The 26477-nt window shown below is 37.2% G+C and overlaps 1 protein-coding gene across 5 annotated transcripts in view; it reads right to left on the reverse strand.

Annotated features, from left to right (window-relative positions):
• Positions 1–26477, reverse strand: part of CDIN1 (CDAN1 interacting nuclease 1) — a 169759-nt gene that overhangs the window by 79399 nt on the left and 63883 nt on the right. For 3 of the 5 annotated variants that reach the window (XM_067558056.1, XM_067558055.1, XM_067558059.1), the window contains 5 exons: positions 23618–23697; positions 23228–23277; positions 20179–20246; positions 6732–6797; positions 3287–3392 (listed from right to left, as the gene is read on the reverse strand). In XM_067558056.1, coding sequence (XP_067414157.1) covers positions 3287–3392; positions 6732–6797; positions 20179–20246; positions 23228–23277; positions 23618–23697 — 370 coding nt within the window. Of the gene's footprint in view, positions 1–3286; positions 3393–5423; positions 5498–6285; positions 6387–6731; positions 6798–20178; positions 20247–23227; positions 23278–23617; positions 23698–26477 lie in introns of those variants that run through there. The other 2 variants (XM_067558058.1, XM_067558057.1) reach the window with 2 other exon arrangements.

Raw genomic sequence — 26477 nt, forward strand, 5'->3', positions numbered from 1 at the left:
AATGTTGAAAATAAGGTACATGTGGGATCTTCCCTTTCATAAAATGCACATGTATGTTTACATGCACATATAGATTATTCTGTATTATCAAAAGAAGGACAATTACTAATAAACTTAATTCTTTACGAACAAAACTGGTGCACTGGTAAGCAACCAATTTTAAACAACTGGCACCCCTTTTAGTTTAGAATTAAAACCTTTTTTTGACTACAAGTAAGACTAACTTCACTTCCTGCTATTAAAATTAGCAAACTGACAACTTCGACTTTATGAAAACTAAATTCATTATTTTATAAAAGAATGTTTGCGTCGTAAATTGTTGAGTGTACAATATTTTCTGTTTAGATGAATATTATTTGGTTGAATATTAAAAAGTGTTCATAGACTTCAAGACCATTCATGTCCATTTTCTAAAACTAGTTTACTAATTCTGACAGAGGGGGCCAAAAAACTCCAAAAATAAACAAACAAACAACCACAAACCAAAAGAAACAAAACCCAGCATGTGTGAAATTCTACAAGCGTCAGATAGCTAAACCAACCCTAAGATTCCCAGTGTTGCAGTAAGGTCAAAACCTTTCAGCATCGTACCAGTATGTCAAAATATGTCAACAAACCCATCATACTGCAGGAAGAAGAATGACCTTTCAGTTCTTTATGTTTGGGCTGCCAATGAAGCTTTGGATACTGGGTATGCATGAACAGTTTTCCTAGCTACTTGATAAATGCAACTCCCAAGGTTTCCTTTATCTCTGGTTGTTAAACCACTAGGTTTTCAACTCACTGGTACAACTTTCTAAGCCCACATACTACTGGAGAATAGTGATGTTGTTATAAAAATGGATGATTTCTATAGACTCACAAAATAATTTGCCTTTACTTCAACCAACCAGATAAAATTATTACTTAAACATTCTTTGGAAGAACAGATGTCAAACTCTTTCAAACAACTTAGTAGAAAAAAAGGATTATTATTCTGATATTCCAGTTTACAGTTTTTGCTTGTGTGATAAACCCTGAATGGAAATTGACTATCTGTGGAGGAAAAAAAAACAAAAAAACCACTCCAATACTAAATTGTATGTGATCTGAACTGAACCCTATAAAATTCTACCTTTCTTATCTGTCAGAAACACAATTTTGGTTCTATGGGCTTTAAAGATTATTTTTGTTTTACTATTATGATTATTAAATGTAAACAGGTATTTTAAGATCAGACAATGTATTAATTAGAAATGAATGTCAATTTACATTTCAAAAGTATAGATGTTACTTTAAAAGTACTTACAGGAAATTTGTTCTTATTTATTCATGTTCTTTTTTTTCATATAAGCACAGGACTAAAGACATTTAGATTACAATTAAAGGGGATAAAAAGAATTCATTGGAGGGAAGACTTGCTATTCATATTCAAACAGAGAAGAAGAAATGCTTCTCTCTCATTATGTGGAATTATCATTATTCTAATATCAATGTCAAAGAAGACATTTTGCTAGTGTCTTCTTCATATATAGTAAAGTTACTTCAATTAATAATAGTGTCAAGCTTTCTCCTGGGGCTCTCCAGAAACTGTATTACAGAGTCTAGAGATGCAGTATCCAGGCTTGCAAATGATGAAAAAAGGAAATTGCTATAGTTGACTTTATATCTGCTTAGAGCAAGTCATCCACAGTACATTTGCTAATTATTATTTAATCTGTCTCTTGTTGGTATCTATGTACTTGGTAGTATACTGCAGTAGTGTCTACTAATACTGCTATAAATGACTGTTACAGTTCTTACACAAAGTAAAAATGGAATCTGTCCAATTTCTTTAATCCAGGTGGCATTACATTCTTCCTTCACAGATTAATCAACCCAAACCTGGGTAATGACATTTCTAGATTTCTTCATATGAACTGAAAATCAGAGTGTATAGCACAATGATATATATTTACAGTCATTTTCAGTATTATCAGACTTTCAAGCTAAAACAAAGGAGTGGCCAAAGTCTTGAAGTCACATTTCAAAACAGCATGATTGTTACAAGTGTCCAATCCTAATTTTGGCAACACAGCCTTAAATGTGCTCCACTTCCAACACAGTAAGAAATGTTGTTTTCACTATTTTTACTATGTCAAAATGAACAGACACCTAGCTAACATATACAAAAAATAAAATAAACTATTCCATTGGTTGACTGGTCTAAGTAAAGGTGTGCTTCTGCAGGTGCTGTCATACTCAAAAGGTAGAAATTATTCTGCAGTGTTTTGCTACACCCCAAAACTAAATAGTCCAGATGCCATGTACAGTACAAAAATAAACAATCACTACAACTTCCTTTCTGCAATTATATGTTTTATTGCAAAAGGTGAATTTAGCTCAGTGTAACTGCTAATGGTGAGGACTGTTGTAAAGATAATAGTTCCAGAGGGGTAGTCATGTTAGTTTGTATACAGCAAAAACAACAAGAGTCCTGTAGCACTTTAAAGACTAACAAATTTAATTTCTGCAGAAATTTGTTAGTCTTTAAAGTGCTACAGGACTCGTTGTTTTTGCTGTAAAGATAATAGTGAAGGATAAACAAGTACCACTAGCACTAAACATTCTTTAGAAGAAAATATTTTTTTATCCTAACATGTTGTCCCCTCCCTTTAAAAATTTTGTCAAGCATAAAGTAACTGTTTTTAATCTTACACTCTTGGAGCTAATTACTCCATTTTCTTTTCCTAGTGAAGGTGTTGTGCACTTCCTTACAAATACAAAGGAAAAATAGCCATAAATAGCAGTCACTGGACAATCGAATTCCTGACATAGGAAGCCTGCTTGTTATATAACCTAGATGGAGCTAAGTACACCATAATCTGATGTTTTGGGTGTCTTACAACTATTGAAGGTCTTTCACAAATATATCAATTAAGGAAATATATCAAATATATCAAGTAAGGAAATCTTTATCTTGGAGAAATTGAATTGAGATGCTTGCTTAGTTTCTGTCACGAAATAGTTGAGTACAATATCTATGGTAATTATATCTCTAAGACAGATATATATGATCACTGCTATTTTAAATAACAGTCATGATGAGAATTTGTAACAACAGATATTTATGTATTTTACCTTGATTCAGGAACTTGGATTCTAAAATGCAATATGTTAGACTCCCAGTACACATTTGACTCACATGATTTAATCAAAAACACATATAAATAAAAGCTACCACCATTTTTTTCCAGCTACAGAAATTCTTACAATGAGATTTTAACTTAGTACTCTTCATCTATGAAGAAAAATAATAGAAACCTACCTATTCCAGTAGCTCCAGAACTGGTCATGCAGGTAGGCCTGGTGGCTACATTCATCACCAAATGAAGCTTTGCTTTCAATCCAGTGAATTATATGTCCTTCAACAGCTAAGGGGACAAAAGCATTACTAATATAAAATGAATACAAGCTCTTAAAATCTGACCTCAACAAAGCGTTGTAAAGTTCTACATTAGTGAATACCCTATTCGTCCAAGAAGCCACCATATGACTTATACTTGAGGCCCAGTTGTACATTTGTAAACCATCTTTCAAACATATGCAATTAATATTTTTGGAAACAAAAATCTAAGACCCACACAGTATTGTTTACCTACAATTATCTCGATTTACCTTTAATTACCAGGTATTCCCAAAAGTCCTCTGAATGCCCTTAACCTAACACAAATGGTTGTTCAATGAAAAGCAACCAGAGTGCTGAGGATTGAAGTACAGCTATACCTCATATTCCCCTTGCTCACTCTCTTAGGTGTCAGGAAAGTTGTCTGGAAACACCAGGTGAATGAAGGGGCATATAGGCCAGCTACTGCACACAGAAACTTTTCAGCGCTTTAGATTGGGGTGGGAGAGGGAGCAGACAAGCAACAGAAGCTCACCCCAGTGCTGAAAATTATGAACCGTACGTACATATATATTTATCCCTTTTCTCTGTGCAGTCAGCAGACACTGTACCTTTGTAGGGAAGTGTTCTGTGCTATTAATATAGGAAAGATATATCAAAAAAGTGATTTTTCCATTTTTCTCTGAAGGCACTGATGTTCATGGGCCTCCTGATCTCTTCCAGGAGAAAACTTCCAATCTAGTGCCAATTACCATGAAAGACCCATCTCCTGCACAAACAAGGTTTCACTCCTGAGGTTAACAGTTCAATATTTCCAGAGGGAAGATATGCCAATATAAGGAGAGGCGGTCTCCTTTTCAGGTAACTTGGGATAATGCCATGGAGGGCTTTGAAGATCTTTCTATCTGTAGAATTTTCCATAGTACCCATCACTACCTTACTGTAGTGTCTGAGGAACAAAACATTAAGTTTGACCTGTGATGATATGTTCCCAGAAGCTTGTGCTGCAAAGCCAGAAAGGCTGCAATATTCTACATCAATTGTAGCATTTTAAAAAGTTTGCCTTTTTATATCTAGGTAGAGAATTATAGTTAGCAACTATGCATGGAATGCCATGGCCAAGTCAAAGTCTGATAAGAGGGGGAGTTTGTTGTCTTCCTGCCAGCCACAGATGAGTGGAAAGGGTGCTTTATACACCGATTGGGATGCCTAGATGCAGTGAGTACAGACAGACGGCAAATACCCGGAATGTTTTAATCAACCAAAGAGATGATGTTACAGAGCTAACAAGTTTTTCAAAGTATGTCTCTTTCCCAGACAACATCTCCTTTAGTTTTCCAATGTTTTAACTGCAGGCAGTGGCTCTTCATCTTGGTTTCATGACAGCCAGGATGCTGGATAGCTGGGAGATGGTGATGTTTGCATTTGATATGAAAGCAATTAATAGCTAGATATCATTTGTAGGTTTTTTGTCAATCTTCTTAGTATGTTTAAGAAGATTGATGAGATCAATATGATCCATGAAACTCTAAGGTGAGTGCTTTGGAAGCAGAGGAGCAGGTGTTCATTGCAACTTTATGAGTGTTGCCTGACAACACTTAATTAAGCCATCTCAGCATGATCCTGCCAAGTCTCTGTGGTGGGACAGCAGAATATCATGATTGAATGTATCAGGTACTGTAGAGCGGTCCAGTTGTATGAGTATGGATGTATGACCTTTGTCCATGGTCATCCATTGGTGACACCAGTGACATCGCTGTTCCAGAAAACTGAGTGGGATATTGGACTGAGTCCAGAATATTGAAAAAATATCTAGGAGATGGCCCTTTGGATCTTCTCAAAATGCTCTCTCATAAAATAATGGTTAAATACTGGAGTAGAATGCTGTGTTGAGGGATTGTACCTTAAATAATGGCTAGGAAATTGCATGATTTAGAGTAAGTGGTAGTGAAAAGGGAGGTGCTAGGTTCTGCAAATGAGTGGAATAACTCTTCTTGGTTAAGGTGGTGACTCATGATGGTGATTCAGTAGCTGCTATTATGGAGGATGTAGGAAGGTTGCCAGTTTGGCCAGCATGCCTAGTGGTCTGGGCCTGCTACCACAGTCTCTTTTCTCTCAATGTGTACGGGATCCCTGGACGGTTCAACCAGATCAGATTCCTTGTCAGTAAACCCATGGTTCTGCCTGTCCCAGGGGAATCTAGATGGGTAGGGGGACCAGGGTTCTCCCACTCTGCCAGGTCCTGACCTAGAGGCCTGAAAGTGTGACAGCATGGGCTGGCTTACACTTGGCCCACCTTCCCCTGAGTCACCTTTCCCTGAGTCACTTTCTACCCCTATGATGTCTCAGTTTAGGGCATGGCTGCTGTTTGATTATAGTCCTTTACTTCAAAACCCCAGTCTCAGGGGGCTGAGGCAGGCAATTCTCTGGTGCCCCTGCACATGGTTCTCCCTACCTCTATGGTGATGTCTTGAAGAAGGACAAAACATTCACTGCCAGACCTCCTCAGTAAGAGCTCTTTTTCCACCTGTCTTAGGTCAGTGCTCCTTCCTGGAAATTATTTCTCTCCTCCCTCCTTTCTGAGCTGCTTGAGCTCTTTTTATAGTGCTCCTTTCCCCAGGAACATGCTCAAGAATGCCTGAGAGTTGGTGCTTTCTGAACCTAGTACTGCCCCAGCCCTAGTGAGTGGCTTGTAGACTACATCATAAAGAAGAGAAATTTCTTGGTTTTTTTCCATGAAATAGTTGTTAAGTTTGAGAATTCCTTGTGTCTGACTATATAGGTGCTTATGTGACCCCATCACTAGCAGGATGGGAATGTAAGAGCTTATCTACATCTATCAGTTTTCCACCACTGACAACATTTTCTTAGTTCCTGAGTATTCTCTTGCAGGTCATTAAGGATTCATGGAGATCTGTGGGGGTAATGGGGAGGATGTGGATGCCAAAATGAGGCAAATGAGTGATGTCACTTACTCACTGAATCTTCCATTCCATGGCCTTTTGGTGGTTGAGGGCATTACCTGTAAAGATGTTTTGGAGTTTGATTGGGTCCATGAGTTTCTGTGGATAGACCATTATAAATGGTTCCGATCTCAGTCTCGGGTGGTGGTCAGTTCAGGACTGAGGTAAAGGGCTATTACTTAAGCCTCCCACTTCCCCCCTCAAAACCCCCCCACTTCTTATAGCTATTGAGTCACTAGTGCAAAACCCTAGAAACAATATTTTATATTTATAATATACTATACTATTTACAGTAATATTTTATAATATAATCTAGTTTCTCATGCCTAATCGTTAAGTAATGTTAATATTTTAGTATAAACATAATTAATAATAATAGAAATAGAAAAACTTAAAGGACTCACCTACTGGCACTTCTAAAATAAAATCTGGTGTTTTGTCATAACCCTTTGCACGAAGCTGTTCTTCAGCTGCATAGAGAACAAATACTATTGTTTATTACACTATTCTATTAACCAGACAGCAGTGTAATTAATTTTCTTTTAAATAAGAGTGCAAGAATTACTAATGCAGTCATACATATCTTTCATATGTATGCAATGCTGTGTCAGATTAAATGAACCTTCTTAGCAAACCTGAAGCATGGATATAAAAATGCTTCTTTGTCGTCTCTGCATTTTTATGTCTTCATTATAAACATCATTAATTCAAGCTGTCACACAGTACTTTGTAACCGAAAAATGTTCAAAATAAATATATTTGCTTATTGAAAGAAGAATCTCCCCACATTAGAATTAACCTGAACAGCTTTCTACTAATGTCACAAATGCAGATATTCTATAGTTGCTTCCTTATTTTATATTGATGTCTGCCTAAAGTTATTATAAAACTTTATCCTCCAATTGGAAAGTTATAAAAGGAAAGAGAAGACAATCTTTATTTCTCTTGCATATTGCATTATGTAGAATTTGCCAAATTTTACAATTCAATAGTATATACATTTAAAAGTACATTGTCTTTAAGATTTAAGTCTGTTTGTAATCCTTTATTCTTTATAAATACCAAAGCTTCTTTAAGCAATATCTGAAGGTTTCCAGAACCAGGACAGGGAGCAAGGAAGACAGAACTGTGAAGAAAAAAAATCAACTCATGCCTTAAAAAGAAAAAAACTTCAATATTTTCTAGGTGTTGTCCTTGACTTCGAATGCCATTACACTGGTATTTCTGAAACAACATTTCTCCATTAGATTTTGGAGTGACCTGGTCATTCAATTCCAGACATGACTTTCTGTCTTCACCGAACCTCAACTAATGGCACAACCAAGTAACAAGGAAGGGCATGTGGACTCTTAACATCTACTGGGCTGTTGACATTGTCATGCATCCCATTCGCCTTTCTGCATCACCTTTGATTAAAATTAATGGCCCATTCCCATTGTTGGGTAGCTTATTTCCAATCCATTTATCAGCCCAGAACAGTGGCTTCATGGAAAATGTTCAGAACTCTGTTTTAGAATACTTTATGCATATCCTGAAAGGTCAGTATTTTGAGCCAAAATAACATTTTAATGACAAGAACAACGTTTAGATTTTTACAGATACATTTGTTATAGGTTGTGAATATTAAACTCCCCACTAGAAAAATAAGAGTCTGAAGTTAATTTTTCAGATGCTGAACTAGAACTTACAGTAAAACTGCACTAATTTGCACTAAGACTGGGATATCCATTGTGGGTAGTTATGAATTAGTGTGTAAATGAACAACCAGCAGAGGGAAAATGCACTACAAGACGTATTTTATTCATTCATTTTGACATGTACTAGTAAGTGTACAGTAGTATATTGCAAAGATAAGTGTTAGTAATATAACACTTCACGGCAGCGCCATATCAGCTATTAAGCCTTGGTAGATGTTACACAGCAAAAACTAGAGGTTTGGCTTTTTTTTAACCCAGATATAAAATACATGGATGAGAGATGTGCAGATTAACAAAGCTCTACTTTATGTTAGCCTCTGAAACCCATTTTGAGTCACAACATAACAACATGATGATAAAACAATATTCTGAACATTTTCTTCATCCTAACAGGAGTGAAAAGAACAGGATAACTGTTGCCTACTCCTAACTGCTGAGTCTAATGTTTGAAAATAGTAAAATAAAATGCTCTTATGCTTTGGTTAAAATTTCACTTATCTTAAAACTGCAGTACTATTGAACAGATTTGACTGTATCTAAAGACATATTTTAAAACTTCGTATCTGCATGAAAAAATGAAAAATTCCCCATATTAGGCATCAATATGTTCTAAAACTATACAAAAACAAATAAAAAAGCTGGAAACAATGTTCACATTGCTAGGTAGGTTGAGTTTTTCATGGGTTCAGTGGCAATGGGGACACGCCTGCAGCATGTCTGAGGGAGAGTGGTGCTTCTTTTTGTTTCCTTCCTACCTTTTCCCTTTCCTCGCTGTGGCTGGGTGGTGGGCTACCTCATGGCATCCAGGTAATGGAACCTGTCCCACCCACTCCTGCTGACACTGGACAGCAGATCCATGAGGGACCAACTGATTAGCTCTTGCCTGCCAGAGTGGGGGAAGGGGAATGGTTTCTGTTTGCTTTTGATAACAGTGAGTAGCCATCTACCCCTTTTGTGAAGGAGGGAAATGGTTGAATTCTGGCTTTTAGCAAAGGTCCCTCGGCGGGCCTGAGGGTGCAGAAGGAGCAATGACCTCACACCTGTCCTGAGGTTTGTAGAACCCAGCCCTTTGGTACCCAGTTGAAGTCTGCACTGGAACAGCCCTGATGGGTATTCTGGGGAGTGGTTTTAAAAAAACATTTGAAAGTTTTCCGAATTTAACCATACTATAGCATGTATCTGATTATTTTGGTTCACGTGAAATCTAGATGCTCAATGAAAAAATAAAAATCCCTCTATGGATTTGATCCAGTAATAATTATACACTCTAAGCTCAAATTGACTCCAAATGGACTTAGAGAGGACAGAAACTGCAGTATCTAAGATCATAGCACAGAAGCTGGACAACTTTCCTGGAGTACAGCCGGGCTGGTAAGGGACACCATGGCAAAGAATCAAAAGGTGGTTCAGATTCTTGAGAGAAGCTAATCCGACTGTTTCTACCTCCCTTTGACAATGTGGGTTGGCAACAAAAGGAAAGCAGGCAGGGAATCTGAGGCTCTCTGCTCGCTATGAGAGGGAACTCTTCCTCAATTCTCTTCTTCCCCAAACCCAGGTGAGCACTGGAAGTGAAAAGGAGAGTGAGTTATCAGTAATTGAAAGAAAATTTGGGTTCTTCTTTTAGAGGATGAGGGGGAGTGGAAGGTGAAGGAGAGACAGCAGAAACTGATTTTCTTGGCCCATCTCTCATAGCTTAGAGCCATTAAGACAAGCATTCTGGGCTAGTGGATACCTGGGCCAAATGTTCTGAGCATTTTAGACTTCAATTGCTCATCCTAAATACAAAAAATAAATATATATCCAATTGGAGGAGTTATTCTACAAACATCAGCTCCAGCTTTGGAATTGCTCATTGTTTTCCTGTTTGTAACATTTTACATTCAATAGAAAATTCTGAGAAACAGAAGGGCAGGGACCAAACTCTTTGTCTTTTATAGTGCTGAGAACCTCCTTAGCGCTTCACAAATAACAACACACAGTATTTTATTCCAATAAATATATATATATATATATATATATATATATATATATATATATATATGCCCGCAAGGTTTCCAAACATAAAAAAGTAGAGTTATTTTTGAAGACAAGCATCTACAGTGCATAGCACCCAACTTTGTAGGCTTTTGAGTGAACTGCATGGGAGCCTAAATACTAGCATTACTAGCAGTGTTTATCAGTACACTACTGTTTGAAATTACAGAATTATTGAAATGTATGACTGGAAGGGACATCAACAGGTCATCTAGTCCAGTCCCCTGCATTGAGGCAGGAATAAGTATTATCTAGAATAGAACATCCCTGACACATGTTTGTCTAACTCTAACCTGTTCTTAGAAACCTCCAATGACAGAGATTCCACAAGCTCCCAAGGTAATTTGTTCCACTGCTTAAATACCCTTACCCTTATTGTTTAGGTTGGTTCAAAAAAGTGTATTTGAACACAGGTAGCTTCACGCTGTTGTTGATTCATTTTTGTTTTAAAACAATTATTAAAGACAGAAATTTTTATACTGTGAAGAATTTTCAAGCAACTCTGCAAATATAACTGCTTGGATGGGAACAGGATTGCTGATTCGGTGGTAGTGGCAATCCCTCGATTCGAGGATGATTTTTACCATGGATTTATATTTGGGTCCTGAGATGATTCAGGAGTCCAATCCTAGAACCACAGATCCACCTGCAATAAGTATAGACATTCCCTAGCAGGTCAGCTGCCTGCTGGTAGAAAGTTCTTTCTTTTCTTCCTTTCTTCTCTCTCTCTCTTTTCAGCTTCGAGGTCAAGACACTTCTCTTCGAAGCGGGCCACTGCCTGATGGAGGATATGGCGCCACTTAGGTTGGTTGGTGGTTTGATCCTCACAAATTATGATGTCCACATCAATTTTCTTAAGATATTGTTTCAGTGTATCTTTGTAGTGTTTCCTCTGACTCCCACAAGATCTCTGACAATAGCTGAGCTGAGTAGAGCTTGTTTTGGCAGGTGAAAACCTGGCATCCACACACAATGTCCAACCCAGTGTAGTTGGTGCATAAGGATAATTGTTTCAATGCTGGTGGCCCTGGCTTCAGTGAGGATGCTGATATTACTGCCGCGATCTTCCCACTAGATGCGAATGATCTTCCAGAGGCATCACTGGTGATACCTCTGCAAACTTTTAAAGTGTTGGTGGTAGGTCACCCAGGCTTTGCGTCCACTGTCAATTTTTGCATTTTGAAAGATTTGGCTACCAAGGTAGCAGAAATGCTCTACTGTCTACAAAGTCTGTCTCTCAAAGTAATTTGTGGTGGATCACATGCAAGACCTGAGGCAGACTGATAAAGCACTTTAGTCTTCTTGATAGTAAGTGACAGTCCTAGGCTTTGGTCGGCTTGTGCAAAAAAAAAAAAAAAAATCCTGTGTGGACTGAAGGTCATTCTCAGTATGCACAAGGATAACACAATCATCAGCATACTGAAGATCAATAATGGACATTCTGAGGATTTTAGACTTTGAGCAGAGATGTTGAAGATTAAAAAGCTGACCAATCCATTCTATATTCAATGTCAACTCCAATGGCGAGACGGTCTTTAATGAAGACCAGAATGACTGCAAAACAGATGGAGAAGAGGTTTGGGGCAATAACACAACCTTGCTTAACCCCAGTTTTAATGACATCTCCAAGCCATTACAAAGAACAGTAGCAGTCATCTGACAAAGAAGAAGCCTTAAGACCTTAATACATTTTGGAGGACAACTGAATCTGGGTAGCACCTTCCATGGCACTTCACAGCTGACAGAATCAAATCACTGAAGGCCATGTACAGGTCCTGATTTTGCTCCCGAGACTTTTCCTGGATTTGGCAGGCAATGAAGATAATGTCAATTGTTCTGCGAGATTATCTGAAACCACATTGAGATTCCGGTAATATTTATTGAGCAAGGGGAAGTAATCAATTTAAGAGAATATGGGCAAGAATTTTCCCTGCTGTAGATAGCAAGGCAATACCATGATAATTTCCACATTCTGACTTATCTTCTTTCTTAAAGATTGTAACAATATTGGCATTTCTCAAATCTTCCAGAATCTTTTCATTATATCAGATTTGAAGAAAAAGCTCGTGGAGCTTCTTTACCAGTTGTTCACCTCCAAACTTGTAGACTTTGACTGATATGTCATCTGGTCCTGCTGTGTTCTTAGTTTGCATGATGACTCATGTCAGTTCTTCGAGGGTAGGGGGATCAACAAATGATTGTCTTTCATGTCTCTGAGCTATGAATTCAATAGTGGCATTAGAGACAGTTGACTCATGGTTCAGGACTAACTCAAAATGCTCCTTCTATCTGGCTTTGATGAATTCACTGTCCTTAAGGTACATCGACCCGTCTTGGCTTTGGAATGGTATGAGACCATGGGAGAGTGGAGCATAAATGGCCCTTGCTGCCTGAAAAAAGCTCCTCATATCATGTTTAATAGAGTTAGAGCTCCATCTCCTTGGCCTTTTCTCACCTTCACCTCTTTTTGATGCCATGGATTCTCCTTTGGGCTTCAGCCTTGAGTTGCTTATATGACTCTTTCTTCTGCTAGTGTAATATATAATTTTTGTCATATGTGATGAGCTTTTCTTTTCCGGTTGAGCAGGCACTGAATCTCAGCATCATTCTCATCAAACCAATTTTGATGATGGTGGGTGACATAGCCAATGGATCAGCACAAGCCGAGAGAATGTCAGCCTTTAATGTCCCTTCCAGAAATTTTCATTATTGTCAGCTGTAGGCATGGTGGCAAACCTCTCTTGGAGAGACTGCTATAGTTTCTCTCGAGTCCCTATATCTTGAAGAGACTTGACACTGTGTTTCATCTGTTCTGATTTTGCCTGCTTACAGTGCCTTGAGGCGATATGAAAGTTCATGATGGATCTAACAAGGCGATGGTCTGTCCAACACTCTTCAGTTCCATGCATGGCCCTCATGATGTGGATATCTTTCCAATCTCAAGCTCTGACATTAACATAGTCAAGAAGGTGCCAATGCCTGGAGTTAGGATGTCTCCAGGTGGTCTGAAACGTCTCACTTTGTCTAAAGATGGTATTTGTGATAACCAGGCCATGTTCTATGCATTTACTCAGAAGGAGATTTCCCTTGGAGTTGGCCTTCCCTCTTACCTCTTTTCTAATAGCACCATTGCAAATTGTGGGGAGCCTAGAAGCCCAAGGCTGCAAGGCTTCCTGCTTCATGGCAAGGAGCCTGGAATCCCTGAGAATCCTGGCCTGAGCTGGGTCTTCCAGCATTTTCAGACTCTTGATTTTGTGGTGGTCAATCAGATGAGCTGCCAGGGAGGTGGGCAAACTGGCAGAAAATCAGGCAGATTTCCCTGTGAAGACTTCCTGGTTTCCATCCAAAGATTTGACAAAATCAGCAGAACTGTGTCTGGAGGTTGGTGAGATGGACAAATGAGGTCCTTTTCATATTTGAGTTTCAGACAGGGTCAGTCACTGTGATTTTGAAGAGACGGAGGAATTTTGGGTTATAACCTGCAAATTGGACCCATATCTTTCTCGGCTGGTGAAGTTCAGCAGGAAGGTATTGGGTCCTTTTTGGAGAAGATGATAAGTGCATCCATTTACATAAAAGTAAAATGCCATAATCTCTCAAAGAAATAGCTAGCCTTCTGCCAAAGAAACCATCCCTTCATGTGGACACTTTCACCAACTAATGCCATCTCAAATCTGCTTTTTTTGATGGAAGGTTCAGACAAAATAGTTCCGGTAATATCCAGTCCTCAGATTTCCTTAATTCCCATCACTCTGGATTAAATCTTGAATATGTTATGGAGGCTATGCTGCCTGAAGATCAAATGTGTTTAGCAATTCTTGTAGCTCTATCAGCTTGTTTTTAAACTCTTGACCACAATGTATTATAGACTTGCCTGTGGACACTTATGGGTAGACAAAGATGCTTTTTAGAGGTTCTATTGGTCTCTTTCTGAGATATCTTCAATGGCAGTGCTGTGTGACTGAGCATTTGCCACAAAGTCACTCTCATACAGTACAACACTAAGTTCTTTTCTGCTGTCCTCCTGTTCAATACATACATGACTCTGAGGCAGACTTGGCCATGGTGCTTTTAGATATCCAACTCTGTTTTTAATTCAGACACAGATGGTGAGGCCTAGTAACTTTCTCAGTGTCCAAGACTGGGTCTTGAATGAGGCTCTTGGGTGAGCCTCAACCCACAGAGGACTGACACAACGGTTGTAGTTTTGGGAAGTAACCCAAAGACATGATGAAGAATAGATCAGTACACCCAGATGAGATAGTATGCCCATCATTTGTAAGTCAGGTTCACAAACTGGGATTCATATTGTCCTCTACTGCTTCAGGATCCTCAGGAGACTTTAGAGGCACTTTTCCCACTCTATGCTTTGTGACAACTTTTTTCTGGTATGGACAAATGTCTATGCCTGTGTTACCTTGAGAATGTATGAATGTAATGTCCTCCACATGTTGCTGAACACAAAGACCACTTGGAAACTTTAGCTAGTGCAGGTGTTTGTTCATTTATTAAAACTTGTATTGATCAAAGGCAGGATATTATAGTGTTCCTTAGTCTGCACTGGCTTCCAGTTTGTTTCTGGGTATCTTTTGGATATTGGTTTCACCTATATGTCTCTAGATGATTGAGATTAGGTTACTTTACAGACTGTGGGCTAGATTCTGTCTCTGATCCTGGTCTACCCTGGCCCCAGCATAATTTAGATCAATTTATGGGCTCTAAGGAATCTTATGCCAGTGGAGGATCACTATAGCTCCACCACACTCCTTGTCTAGTCCTCCCCACCATGACCCTCTCTCCACTACTGTGTCAGAGGATATGTGATGCTGATGCAGGAGGCAGCTCTGCTGGCTTTATGCTGGCTGGGGAATTCTCTGCTAGGAAGAGTACACCAACAGGGGAATTTTCTGCTGGTTGTTTGAGACTCTGGTTTCTTTGTGCCCCAAAATTTAAAAGGAAGGAGGGAAGTCTGGTAGGGGGATTAAAAGGAAGGGAACTGGTGACTGGGCAATATAAATCATGGACCATTGCCCCTGGAACTTACTCCCACTCACAATCTAACAAAGCCCAAATTTGTTGACCTTTAGGGCAAATGGCAAGACTTATATATTTTCCAAGGATTCATCTGAGGGTGTGGAAAGGGGGAAGGTAGAGGAAATATTTTATTCTGGATGGTTTGAATATGTTCTTCTTGTGGATACTGATCACATGCCTTTTCATAAAATCTAAGCCTAAAACTTGGGACAAACACATTTAATAAATTGAAAGAAAAAAATACGAACACTTAACATATCTTAAACCTTAAATAAACATATATAAATACAGTACTTCAGTATATTTAAAAATATGTCAAATTAATTTTCTTTGTTTATAACTTTATATGCTGATAAGTAATCCATTCTAGAATTGCTAAACATTTGGATTTAACAGAAACAAATTACATACAGCTTATTTTTTATTTTTTAAAGGGTAACCTGAAGTCTATCAGAGGTCATGATTAACTAAGTCTGATTTGTGTACTACAGAAGCTTATACAAGGTCACAAAAATGACAATCATTTGGATTGAAGGATCCTTTAGCAAGTCATCTAGTCTATCCCCTTGTATCATGACAGGATTGATTTCATTAATCCCTATGCCATACTTGATAGATGAGTGTCAAGTCTAGCCTTGAATTTTTCAGTGAAGATGATTCTACAAGCTTCCAAGGCAGATTGTTCATGTACTTAACTCTTTCTATAATTATGCATTTTTTCTAGTATTTAACTTCATCTTCCCAACTGCAGTTTAAGCCTATTACTACAAATTCTGCCCTTATTCACTAGTAGGAATAACTGGCCTGACATTTTCTCCACATCCCCTTATACTTATGTAGATAGTTATTCCTGCCCTCTGACATCTTTTTTTTAAACTGAAAAGGTCCAGTACTCTAAACTCTCCTCTAAGTCATATTTTCAAATGTTTAATGGCTTTTTATTCTCTTAAATGTCTCAAATTTGTTCAAGGTGTCCAAAATATCAACCTGTATGTAGCAGGTGCTGTGCAGTAGGTAATTACAGGACCAAAAAAGAAAAAAAAAAGGTTATGTTAACATAGTATTTATTGTTAAAACAACAAAAATCCTTTGACTATATATATTTTTTTAAATGTAGGGTCTGTGTGTAAGGCGGAAGGCGCGAGAGTCTTTTATGGACAGTCCTCGATGGGGATCTGTCCTTCTGCCCATAAAAGTGTCCCTTATTCTCCTAGGAAGCCCTGGAGGAAGAGTCTTTGGGCTTAGACACAGAGGGCTCCACTCTTAAGCAGGTACTCAGCAGGCACTGCTCATTTGTTGAGGCCATTGTACATGGTGGGTCTTTTTGGCCTGGATTGGAGAGGGGCTTCACAGCCTTCTCCATTAAGTGTTTTCTAAGGCAAAGCTCACAAGCTTTGAGAGTTCTTGTGGGAAATGAGCAGCAAATGCTTGCTCTTTGCTGAAATGTTTGTCTCACTCAAACACTAGAGGCAGCACTGGTGTTCGTCGCTGAAGGAGAAAGATCTATGGCAGGCTGTTTTTGAAGCCTGGGAGTCTGGGCATAGTTCCCAATTATAGGGAGGAAGTCCCCAATCCAGGGAAACATACCACACTAACTAGATTAAGATTAACTGAACTAAAATAAAGAATAACTATTTATAATTTTACTTACAGGTTTTCTGAAAGGCAGAAGTAAAAGGATTCTGGATTCTGACTCAGACTTTGCAGCGGTAAGAAGGAACTGAGAGGGCACTGACCTGTACTGCTTCTTATAGCCTCACCTGAGAGCCTGGGAGGAGCCAATGTACACTACTTGTGAAAATCTCTTAGACTCAGGTGTATGCTGCACATGCATGTGTGTAATACATATAGGGACCAACACTCAAAGAAATACTATATTTTTTAAAAATTCAGAAACTCAGAAAATCTGTCATTAAGTTCCCTGTACCAACTTTCATTCTCCACCATATTCCTGCCCACCATCTTCAGGTGGGAGACCTTCATGAGATGCCCCAAAACTCAAGTCTATACCACTGAGTAATGAATTCCCACTGTTTGGTATTTAATTTTACACTGATATCATCTGTGCTCACCATTTCAGTGGTTTCACAGAGTATTATGGGGAAAAGGGCAATGGGAAGATATAATGATCAGATCTCTTCTCTGTATGAGGAAGTGCAAGAGGCTTTGAGGCTAGAAACATGTGTTCTTGGTATCTGGAACCTGCACAAGGTGATTTATAGAGAACAGCAGCATTCTGCCAGTGTAACGTGTAGGACCCAGACTGATTAAGCAGAAGAGAAGGAGATGCACTGTATGCATCTTGTGACTTCTGGGTACACATGACTTGATGACTAATGGGAGGGAAAAAGTTGGGGCAGAAAGAAGCTGGCAGCTGAATGCTTAAGTAAAGCCATACTCAGATGTATGGGTCAGTGACCAATGCTTAAAGTGGACAAGATGAAGGTAGATCTTTGGACTTTATGTGGAGGTCAAAATGAAAAATAGGGGAGATTCAGTGGTGTTTCAAGCCCATAAATAAGATTAAGATTTTGTCACAGGCATTTTTAGCAAAAGTCAGAGACAGGGCAATAAACAAAAATTCACAGAAGCCTGCGACCTGTTCCTGATTTTTACTAAAATCAGGGGGGTGGAATAACAGTTGGAGGCCTGCTGAGGGCTGATCACCAGCTGCTACTCCAGCCCCACCCCGGCTTCTGTGGCAGGGATTGATTGTTGCTGCTGCTGCTCCAGCCCTGGTTGCTGCCCCAGCCCCAGCCGCTGCTGGTAGAGTTTACAACCTCCATGAAGCCCTGATCGTGATTCCCAAGGAATGACAAAAACAAGTAGGTAAAATATTGGTGGCAAAAAGTGCGACAAAAATTGCCTGTTTTAGAGGTCATGAAACTTTTGACCAATTTTGCTATTATGTAGATATTCAAATTTGTGCCTTATGTTCCCTAAAGGCAATATGGTCTAACTGACTGAGCGCAGGACTGCCACTGCCACTTTGCACTCATATAGTCTTTTGCAAGTTGTACCTATTTTACAGACAGGAAAAGAGAGATTTTGTGACTAATCTAGTGGTCTGGGAGTCAAGATATGGATGCTAATCCAGTTTCTGACATGGATTTACTATGTGACTGTGGGTATGTAATGTAACATGTTATTTTGTGGGACTGAGGACAGTCTTATATACTAACTATGGCATTATTGTTATTCCACAGTAGCTGAAATAACTCTATATTAATTGCCTCACTTGGTTTGCTTACAATACTCCTATTAATATAACCAAGAAAATCCCAAGAAAAGTATGTGCTTTTTTGTGACAGTATAGCATTACCCAGTTTATCAGTGAAAAAGAAGGACTTGATCATTTTAAATAATTACAGTCTGGTCAGTAATCCTTTGGCTCTATATTTGCATATAATGATTTAATCTTATTTTACTGACTTCAGTTCATTGTTTAATATATCAATATTGTGCTACATTTTGATTATTCTCAACTGTTTGTGATTCCTTCATCTATTCTACTCATCCATGAATAAACATAATCCATATACTCTCTACCATTTCTTCCTCCAAATTGTTAATACAAATACTTAATAACATTGGACCCACTTGCCTATTACTACAGCCAAGCATGTTAAAAAAATCAGTACACATCTTTTTTAAGTCATTCAAGAGAAATGTTGTATAAAAAATGGAAGAGTCACTGAAGTGATAATTTCCTAAAGAGTCTTATTTAAAAAAAAAGTCAGCTTTATACACAAGTATGGAAAGTAGCACCATCATGTCTTTTACATAAAACTGAAAACATCTAATTTCCTGCAAATATAGTATTCAATATAATCTATATAATGTATTTTCCCCCAGCACTTTTTGACTTTGTCAGTTATGAACAACTTTTTTTCCATACCCTATCTTTAATATCACTTGTAACATGCTTTTATTTGTTATCATTATTATTATTATGGTAATTACAAGCCAGTGCCAAAAATAGTATTGAGCCTTTGCAAACCTGAACCACTAAATTCCTGTTTGATTTTAAAAATGTTGTAAGTTTCATGTTCCACTAGAGTCATGTAACCCACATTTCTTTAATTTCCCTAGGTTTATGTTATGTGAAACCATACTACATGGCTTACTAAAATTGACACACTATGCCTAACCAATTCCTTTATCCACTAAAATTGTTATCCTATCACAGAAAGAAACTAAGTCTGACACAACTTGCTTTTTGGATAAATCCATAATACTTAGTATTTATCAATTAAGCTATTTTCTGTTCCTTTTTATAGACGTAAGGACATTATTTGTCTAATAGAGGTATTAGTTTTACGTGAAACTAATACCATATGTTGTATGATCTTTCTACATAAGAAATCTCTTTGAAGAATACAACATTTTACTATAGTACTAGGTTGCAGCTGTTTTATTTTGATATAATCTTATCACAAGAAATTCAAAATATAGGAAACTATCATAATTTATTATCACAAAAGATATGATTCTTTAAATGCTAACCACTGTAGTTAATGTTACTTACTGTGCCATGTTGAATACTTTTTAATAAATAGAAAATTAAATCATCCTCTGATATCAAAGTGAACATTTTCTAAAATAAATTCTTAAAATGATTTTAAAGACAGGGAATATGGAAAGATTCAATGCATTAGTTAAAAAATAACAGAAAATGCACTTACAGCTAAACAAGTGAACTCTTCTGGCAGTTCTTTAATACATAAAGCATTTTGCAGCTAATATTTCTTATCCTTCCTTCTAAGTCTCATAAGGCCTAGATTATGGCTAATATCTCATGACACCAAAAGTAATACTGCAGGAGATATTAAAGCATTTTTTTCAGCTACTTATTCTATAAAATATTAATTGCAAGCCTGTGCATGTGCTGTATATATAGAGTATTAGGTAACTGAGTTCCTGCTCAGTTCTAAATCAATAAAAGATAACACGTACAGCATCAATCATTTTTTACTCTTCCTTTACTACATAATACAGCATGTGTTGAGGTCTCTTTTTTCCCTTAAGTAAACATCATTGAGATCTTTGTAGCTACCATAGGTTAGATTCTACTATAGATTCTTACCTAAGAAAGAGAGATTTTTCTCCAGCAGCATTTCTCGCAGCAGGACTTCATGCTCATGCCCAATAGCACTGATGGATTTACATTTAGGAAAAAGTGCTATATGTTTGGAATGAAACTAAATTCAGAACACTGTTACAGCTAGAATACTTCATGATAAAATATAATGCCCCACATCTTCAGAAGTGACCAGTGATTTGTACTTGGCCCTGATTTTCAGAAATAACTTTTTCTGGCATGTTAAGTTGGGTACCCAAAGACTGAGGAACCCGAGATCACCAGCTACTTTTGAAAATTTATGGCAGTCTTTAAGTTAAAAATAAAATAAAAAAAACACCTAACACAAATGAGAAAAGGCAAGTATCACCATGAACAACTTTCTTCAATATCCCCAAGAGTAGTACTTAACCTTGCTTTCATTTTCTTCTCCAAAAGAGCAAAGCGTGTGACTAAAATGCATGCCAATGCAGCTGGGAAGTTTGGGGCTCATCTTGGGTTTGTACTCAAGTAAGACTCTCACTGAAGTTAATGGGAGTTTTGCCTAAGCACAAAAAACAAAATCAACTGGATAACAGAATTAAACAATTGAATATTTTGTTCTTTAAATACTGAAACTTCATACACTTTTAAGATATACTCTGAAGCCATCTGATGCATCTCACTGTACCAAAACAGCATTTTAATTGATTTTCCAGTAATATGAAAAACCAGTATTTCTGACAAGGTGAAATAAAATATTTCAGTGTAGTATCTCCAATCCTTCTCACTCCACAGACAGTCAGTTGATCTGAATTTGGTTTTACCACTAAAAAATACAAGGTCACACACAAAATTAAATGTCTTTAGTGTCTTTGCCCAGGGGTAAAATGCTAGCACTTCAAAGTTCTAGTTGATTGGAAATTTTGTAAAGGAGACTCTGTAAATGAAACTTTAAAACAACTACAATTCATAATTTTGTTTAGGATATTTTATTCAAAGTGGTAAACCACAGAAAGAATTACCATTTATAATTAATTACTCTAACTTTTACCAGCACTTACTGCTGAACTGCAAAAAAAACCAATCATAAGGAATCACTTTACACATATACATCATTGTCTCTATCAATTGAAATCATGTACTACATTAAACTATACTGGCAATGACAGAACCAAAAAAGGAAAATGAATGATGGAAAAAATATAAGACAAATACTGCAAACAGAATTGATAATGCACCATAAGCAGAAACACTTAGACTTAGTCTATAATACCTATTATTGATGTATGGCAATGACCATGGGGCAAAACTTGTAAATAACCTCACAAGCCATTTTCTACTCATGCAATCCAACAGCCTAGTTTCCCGTAAGCATCTGAACTATTACTGAAAAATAGCCTCCTGGCATTTACAAAGAGGTTGACTTCATACTTTAGTCCATGCATATATAATTAGATAGTTATATTTAAAATCAATATGCAATCCTTCAGAAGACATTATGCTTTTAAAACCTTAACTTTAAATTGATTTTTAACTATTTTATGTGCCTTGAAATTAGCATCTAATTCAGCAACATATACTTTCAGATAACACATTCACACAGCTAAGGATCACCAAACTTTACTGTAACAATCTTCGGTATACAAACTTTTTATGATTTCTAACAAAGCCAACCTTTTTTGTGCAAGCTGATTCGAAATGCAGGGGCGAAACACCCAACAGATTGCAGAAAAATACATTTTTCTTAACATTTTAAGATAGAAGCAGAGATGTGTAGAAGAGTGCATCATTTTTGTTAAAAAAAAGTTAATTTTGACAGCTTAGAAGCATACATTTAGATTCTTCATTATAATAATACAGCCTCAAATGCCAAATTTTGGATAACAGATTTTATGATTAACAATCCTTTAAAAGATAGGATGATGTTTAATGAATAAACTTATATATAATTTTGCTTTTAGTTACAGTGAACCCTCAAATAATATATGATTAAAATACTATACAAATAGACACAAGTCCAAAACATGCTTTCATTAAAGTTAATGGGAGCAGGATTGGGCCCTTCCTATATACCATGCAAAGTAAATCTGAGGAAAAGTGGCAGGAAATGAGGCAATTTTTTATTAGCAGACGCAAACACCATAACTGCAGAGTGTATTGTGGGAGTAAGGAGAAATATCTTCTTCAATATATATGAACAGTGAACACATTTTTTCTCTAGGCTTAACTGCTGGGAACCATCTTGGTTTCCATGCCCTGCTGACACAGGGTGAAATTCACATCCTCTCCAAAACCTAATTGACATTTGTACAGAGAACTCTCTGGGACTAGGAGGAGAAAAATCTACTCACTATCCTTCAGACTGGATACAAGGCCACAAACTGAAGGTTTCTCCTCCAAGCATGGGCTGAAATAGATCAGCAACCCCTCTATATGTCCACTGGATCTGCATAAGACTGGTGCCTACTCAATATAACCCTTCTTCTTCACCTATTCAGGCCTGTATAGAATCTCCAGTCTGCTGCACACACTGAGAACTGACCCTTCCTCCCCAGTACTCTGCCCATTGTGGAGATACCCCCGAAACTCCTTCCTGCCTTCAAAAATAGGTCATTTTATATACCTTATGCCCTACTTTCCTTAAGGTAGAAGAGGAGGAGAAAAGGGATGCACTGGTATGTCACATATAAGCTTTTAAAATTTGAAAACACTTTAAAAAATCCAAAGGAAACATCGACTTTGTTAAGAATATTGCAATACTGGACCGTGTCGGTGGCACTTTAATGGCTTTATATGAATCACAATATGATTTCATCTCATCAAAAACAAGAGGGTTTCAATTAAGCATATGAATGTACAGCTGCTGAACTGATAACTTCCTTTGGCCTATCTGATTTTAGTTAAATGGTATAAGAGAAAGGACTGCAGTGACCCTCTACTTGATGGAATGTAAAATAGAGGAGCATGAAATGTGTTTTGTGAAGCAGAACTTTATGTCAGTTTAAAGCTAGACACATCTCCACAGAGTCTAAGCTCGTCAATTGTGCACCTAAAATTTTATGGGAAAGGATACTGTTTGATGCAGTCCACCAGTGGTCCATAACAACAGTCATTCACAGTACACTGCAGACAAATAAGAGAAGTAGTATAGTGATGGTCAACTACAAAACTATTATAGTTAAACAGTATCCTAAAAGCAGTAATTACTTTTCCTCAAAAAGGCTATCAAACGCTGTTCGGATTTAATCACAGAAAACAAAAATTGCATGCTTTTTATTCACTATAAAAGCAAGCTATTAAAAAGTGAAATGCTCTCTTCACAAATATTGCATTGCCATTTATGGTGCACCCTGACCCCAGTGATAGTTTATGATGACAGTAATTAAATGAGGTTTAAAATCCTTTACTCCGCTAGATAACAGATAACAGCATTGCCACTGAAAAAAATGGTTGTGATTAATACCTGATAGACCTGATTTGCTAGAACTACATCTGGAATCTGAGAAGGATCCCTCAGCATACTATTTATAAGAGTCTTGGCAGCTATGGAAGAAAAAGAAAATTGTTAGCTCAGTATAAACATATCACTAACCAGTTGTTAAAAAGTGAAACATACTTTTAAAAAGGAAAATGATGGCTACGCTGATAATTCCTGATTGCACAACAAGCAGTTGCAGTATATTCCCCTCTATTTGCTGGTCACTTATCCATTCTCATATGATCTAACTCCGATAATCCGTACGTTACAAACATATGGCCAAATTCTGCTCTCAGTTACACTTGTGAAACCCAGTGAGCAGGTTATGGCCCAAAAGTACTATGCAGATATCTCCTAAGAAAACATCTTTGATTTTAAAAAGCATAAGGTTAAGATTAGAGGAGGAAGATATGCAAAATTTTAAACAGGTGTGAAATACATTAAACAGTGTTGTCTGAACAGTTTTAGTGGTAGTTAGGAGCCTGAAAATTTCACTTTGGCAGTTTTCAAATTGTTGCTGCGTTTGTTCAACATCAGCATACCTATTTGCTATTACCTATAAATACGCTGTTCTAAATTCAGAGATCAGAAACACTAAATGAATAAATAAAATCTCTCAAACAATCTTAGTCTTTTGTTATTTTTTCAATCTCTAATTTTAATCTTATTGAACAAAAGAGATTTTCAATGGCCAGTATCAGGATACTCATTCATTTTTTTATTTTCGTATTTAAATATAGTCTCTCTAAAAGTCCAGCAGCTTGTTGTCTCTGTGGACTCTTAATCTGGGCACTTTGCATTACCATTAATAATATGAATCAAAAGATTTTGCTCTAGAATGGTTCCTGTTTCAAAAACTCAGCCACTGGTTTTGCTTCTCAGGAGGTAACAGAATTTATAATATAATAGCAGAAATAGTTAGAATCCCTTCTTAGCCCTTCGTTTAAAAAAACAACTGAGAGAATGCTGTTTACACTTAGTTGGTTATATTATATGTGGACCATAAGACAAATGAAAGAACATGTTATGTAAAATTAAATAGACATGTAATTAACTACTTCAACACATGTAAGTTAAATATTGTATTCCCAGAATATATTTCTCAGACACCTCTACATGTTTTGTAATGCTGCAAAGATAAGTCATAGAAAACATTTTAAAAGTGTTATATCAGCAATATAGATTTCAGTTTATCTTTTGCATTTTTCCTTTTCAGATAAATAATAATATCAATTAAGTAGATAGACTTTTAAAAATAGTAAGAGTAATAGAGAACGCTGAAGTGTATTCATACTTTGATCACAATTCTATATATATTACAAAGTAGCATATAATTTAAGAGGAAATATTGGAGACAGGATAAATCAAAGGATTGGGATTTAAATCAGGTATAAACCAGGCCACTAGCTGGACTTTAGACACAGGTCAGTAATGCTTGAAAGTAACTGTGTAAAGGTTCTTCAAATAGTCAGTGCAAATGAGTTGGTGGTTACAGGTCAGTTCCTTGAAGAAATGCATCCACAGTACAAAAAATGCCATATTTGGCATCCTTGTTGGTAATCTAACAAGAAAAGCCAAGAACTGAATAGGACTGGAAGCTGAACTACTTTATTACAACTAAGGACAGGTACAAATTTAGGCACACTGAAACACATTGTCAGAAGGGCTTGGGACGGTCCTGTGGTTAGGACACTGAATTAAGCCTTATCTACACTAGAAAGTTTTACCGGAATAACTATGTTAGTTAGGAGTATGAAAAAGAATCCTACTTCTAACCAACTATCAAGCTGTTCCAACAGGAGTCAAAGTGTAGATGTAGTTATACCAGCTAAAAAATCCTTTTGCCAATATACCTTATTCCTTTTGGGGAACTGATATAAACTATGACAAAAGAACTCTTTTGCCATTATAAGCTACACCTCCACAAAGGGGGTTTGCTAGTATACCTCTACTAGCATATCTCATCAGCAAACTCATTCTAGTGGACACCACGCCTGAGATTTATGAGGTTCCTTACTCTGCCATAGACTTCCTTTTGGGCAAGTCACTTTATCTCTCGGTGCCTCAATTCTGCTTCTCAAAAATGAGGATAAGTAATACAATTTTTCTTATCTTTTGTCTCTTTTTTATATTAAGGGAACGATCCTGCACCATTGAAGTCAATGACAGGTTTGGCTACATACACACATTTGTATTTTATCCACTATGTCTATCCCTGGTATCCTAAAGTTTAAGATTCACACCTGAATTCATCTTACAAAGTTCTGTTATCTCTCATGACTTATTTCCCACCTTTTGGAGACAGTGGAAAGAAATTGAACATTGAGAGCACTAAGCATTTAAGCTGTGAGTGAAATACGCATTTTTTTTAAAAAGGACTCTTTTTATACAGCCTTAGAATTGGAATGGAGAAAATATATGAAAAACTGAACTAGAAGGCTTTGCTGATCTGTGATTGATAAGAAAGGCTTCCTTCTGGAATGCCTGGGGTATAAATATTCCCCTCCCCTCCTTCCAGTGCACATGGTGGGTCAGTGGTCCCACCATTTCCTCTTCTACCCTTATCTCCACTCAGGTAAGTCTCCCTAGTAACCCAAATGCAGTAGAGACCATTAAAGGAGCCTACAAAATGAAATTAATGGCCAGTAAATTTAGAAAAAATAAAAGTAAACATTTCTTAACATGGTACATAATCAACCAATGGAATTAACCGCTGCAGGAGATCATACAGTCAAACATCAAGGCTAGATTTAGGAGAGGCTGTGTTATTTCATGATCAACAGCTCTGTTTGTAGTTACACATCTTAAGATAAGGGTACTTGCATTTCCTACTTCAGTAAACTGA

The sequence above is a fragment of the Emydura macquarii genome, unplaced genomic scaffold (genome assembly GCF_026122565.2).
Source record: "Emydura macquarii macquarii isolate MOO-44397 ecotype Brisbane River unplaced genomic scaffold, CSIRO-AGI_Emac_v2 contig_1876, whole genome shotgun sequence".
Lineage (NCBI taxonomy): Eukaryota > Metazoa > Chordata > Testudines > Chelidae > Emydura > Emydura macquarii.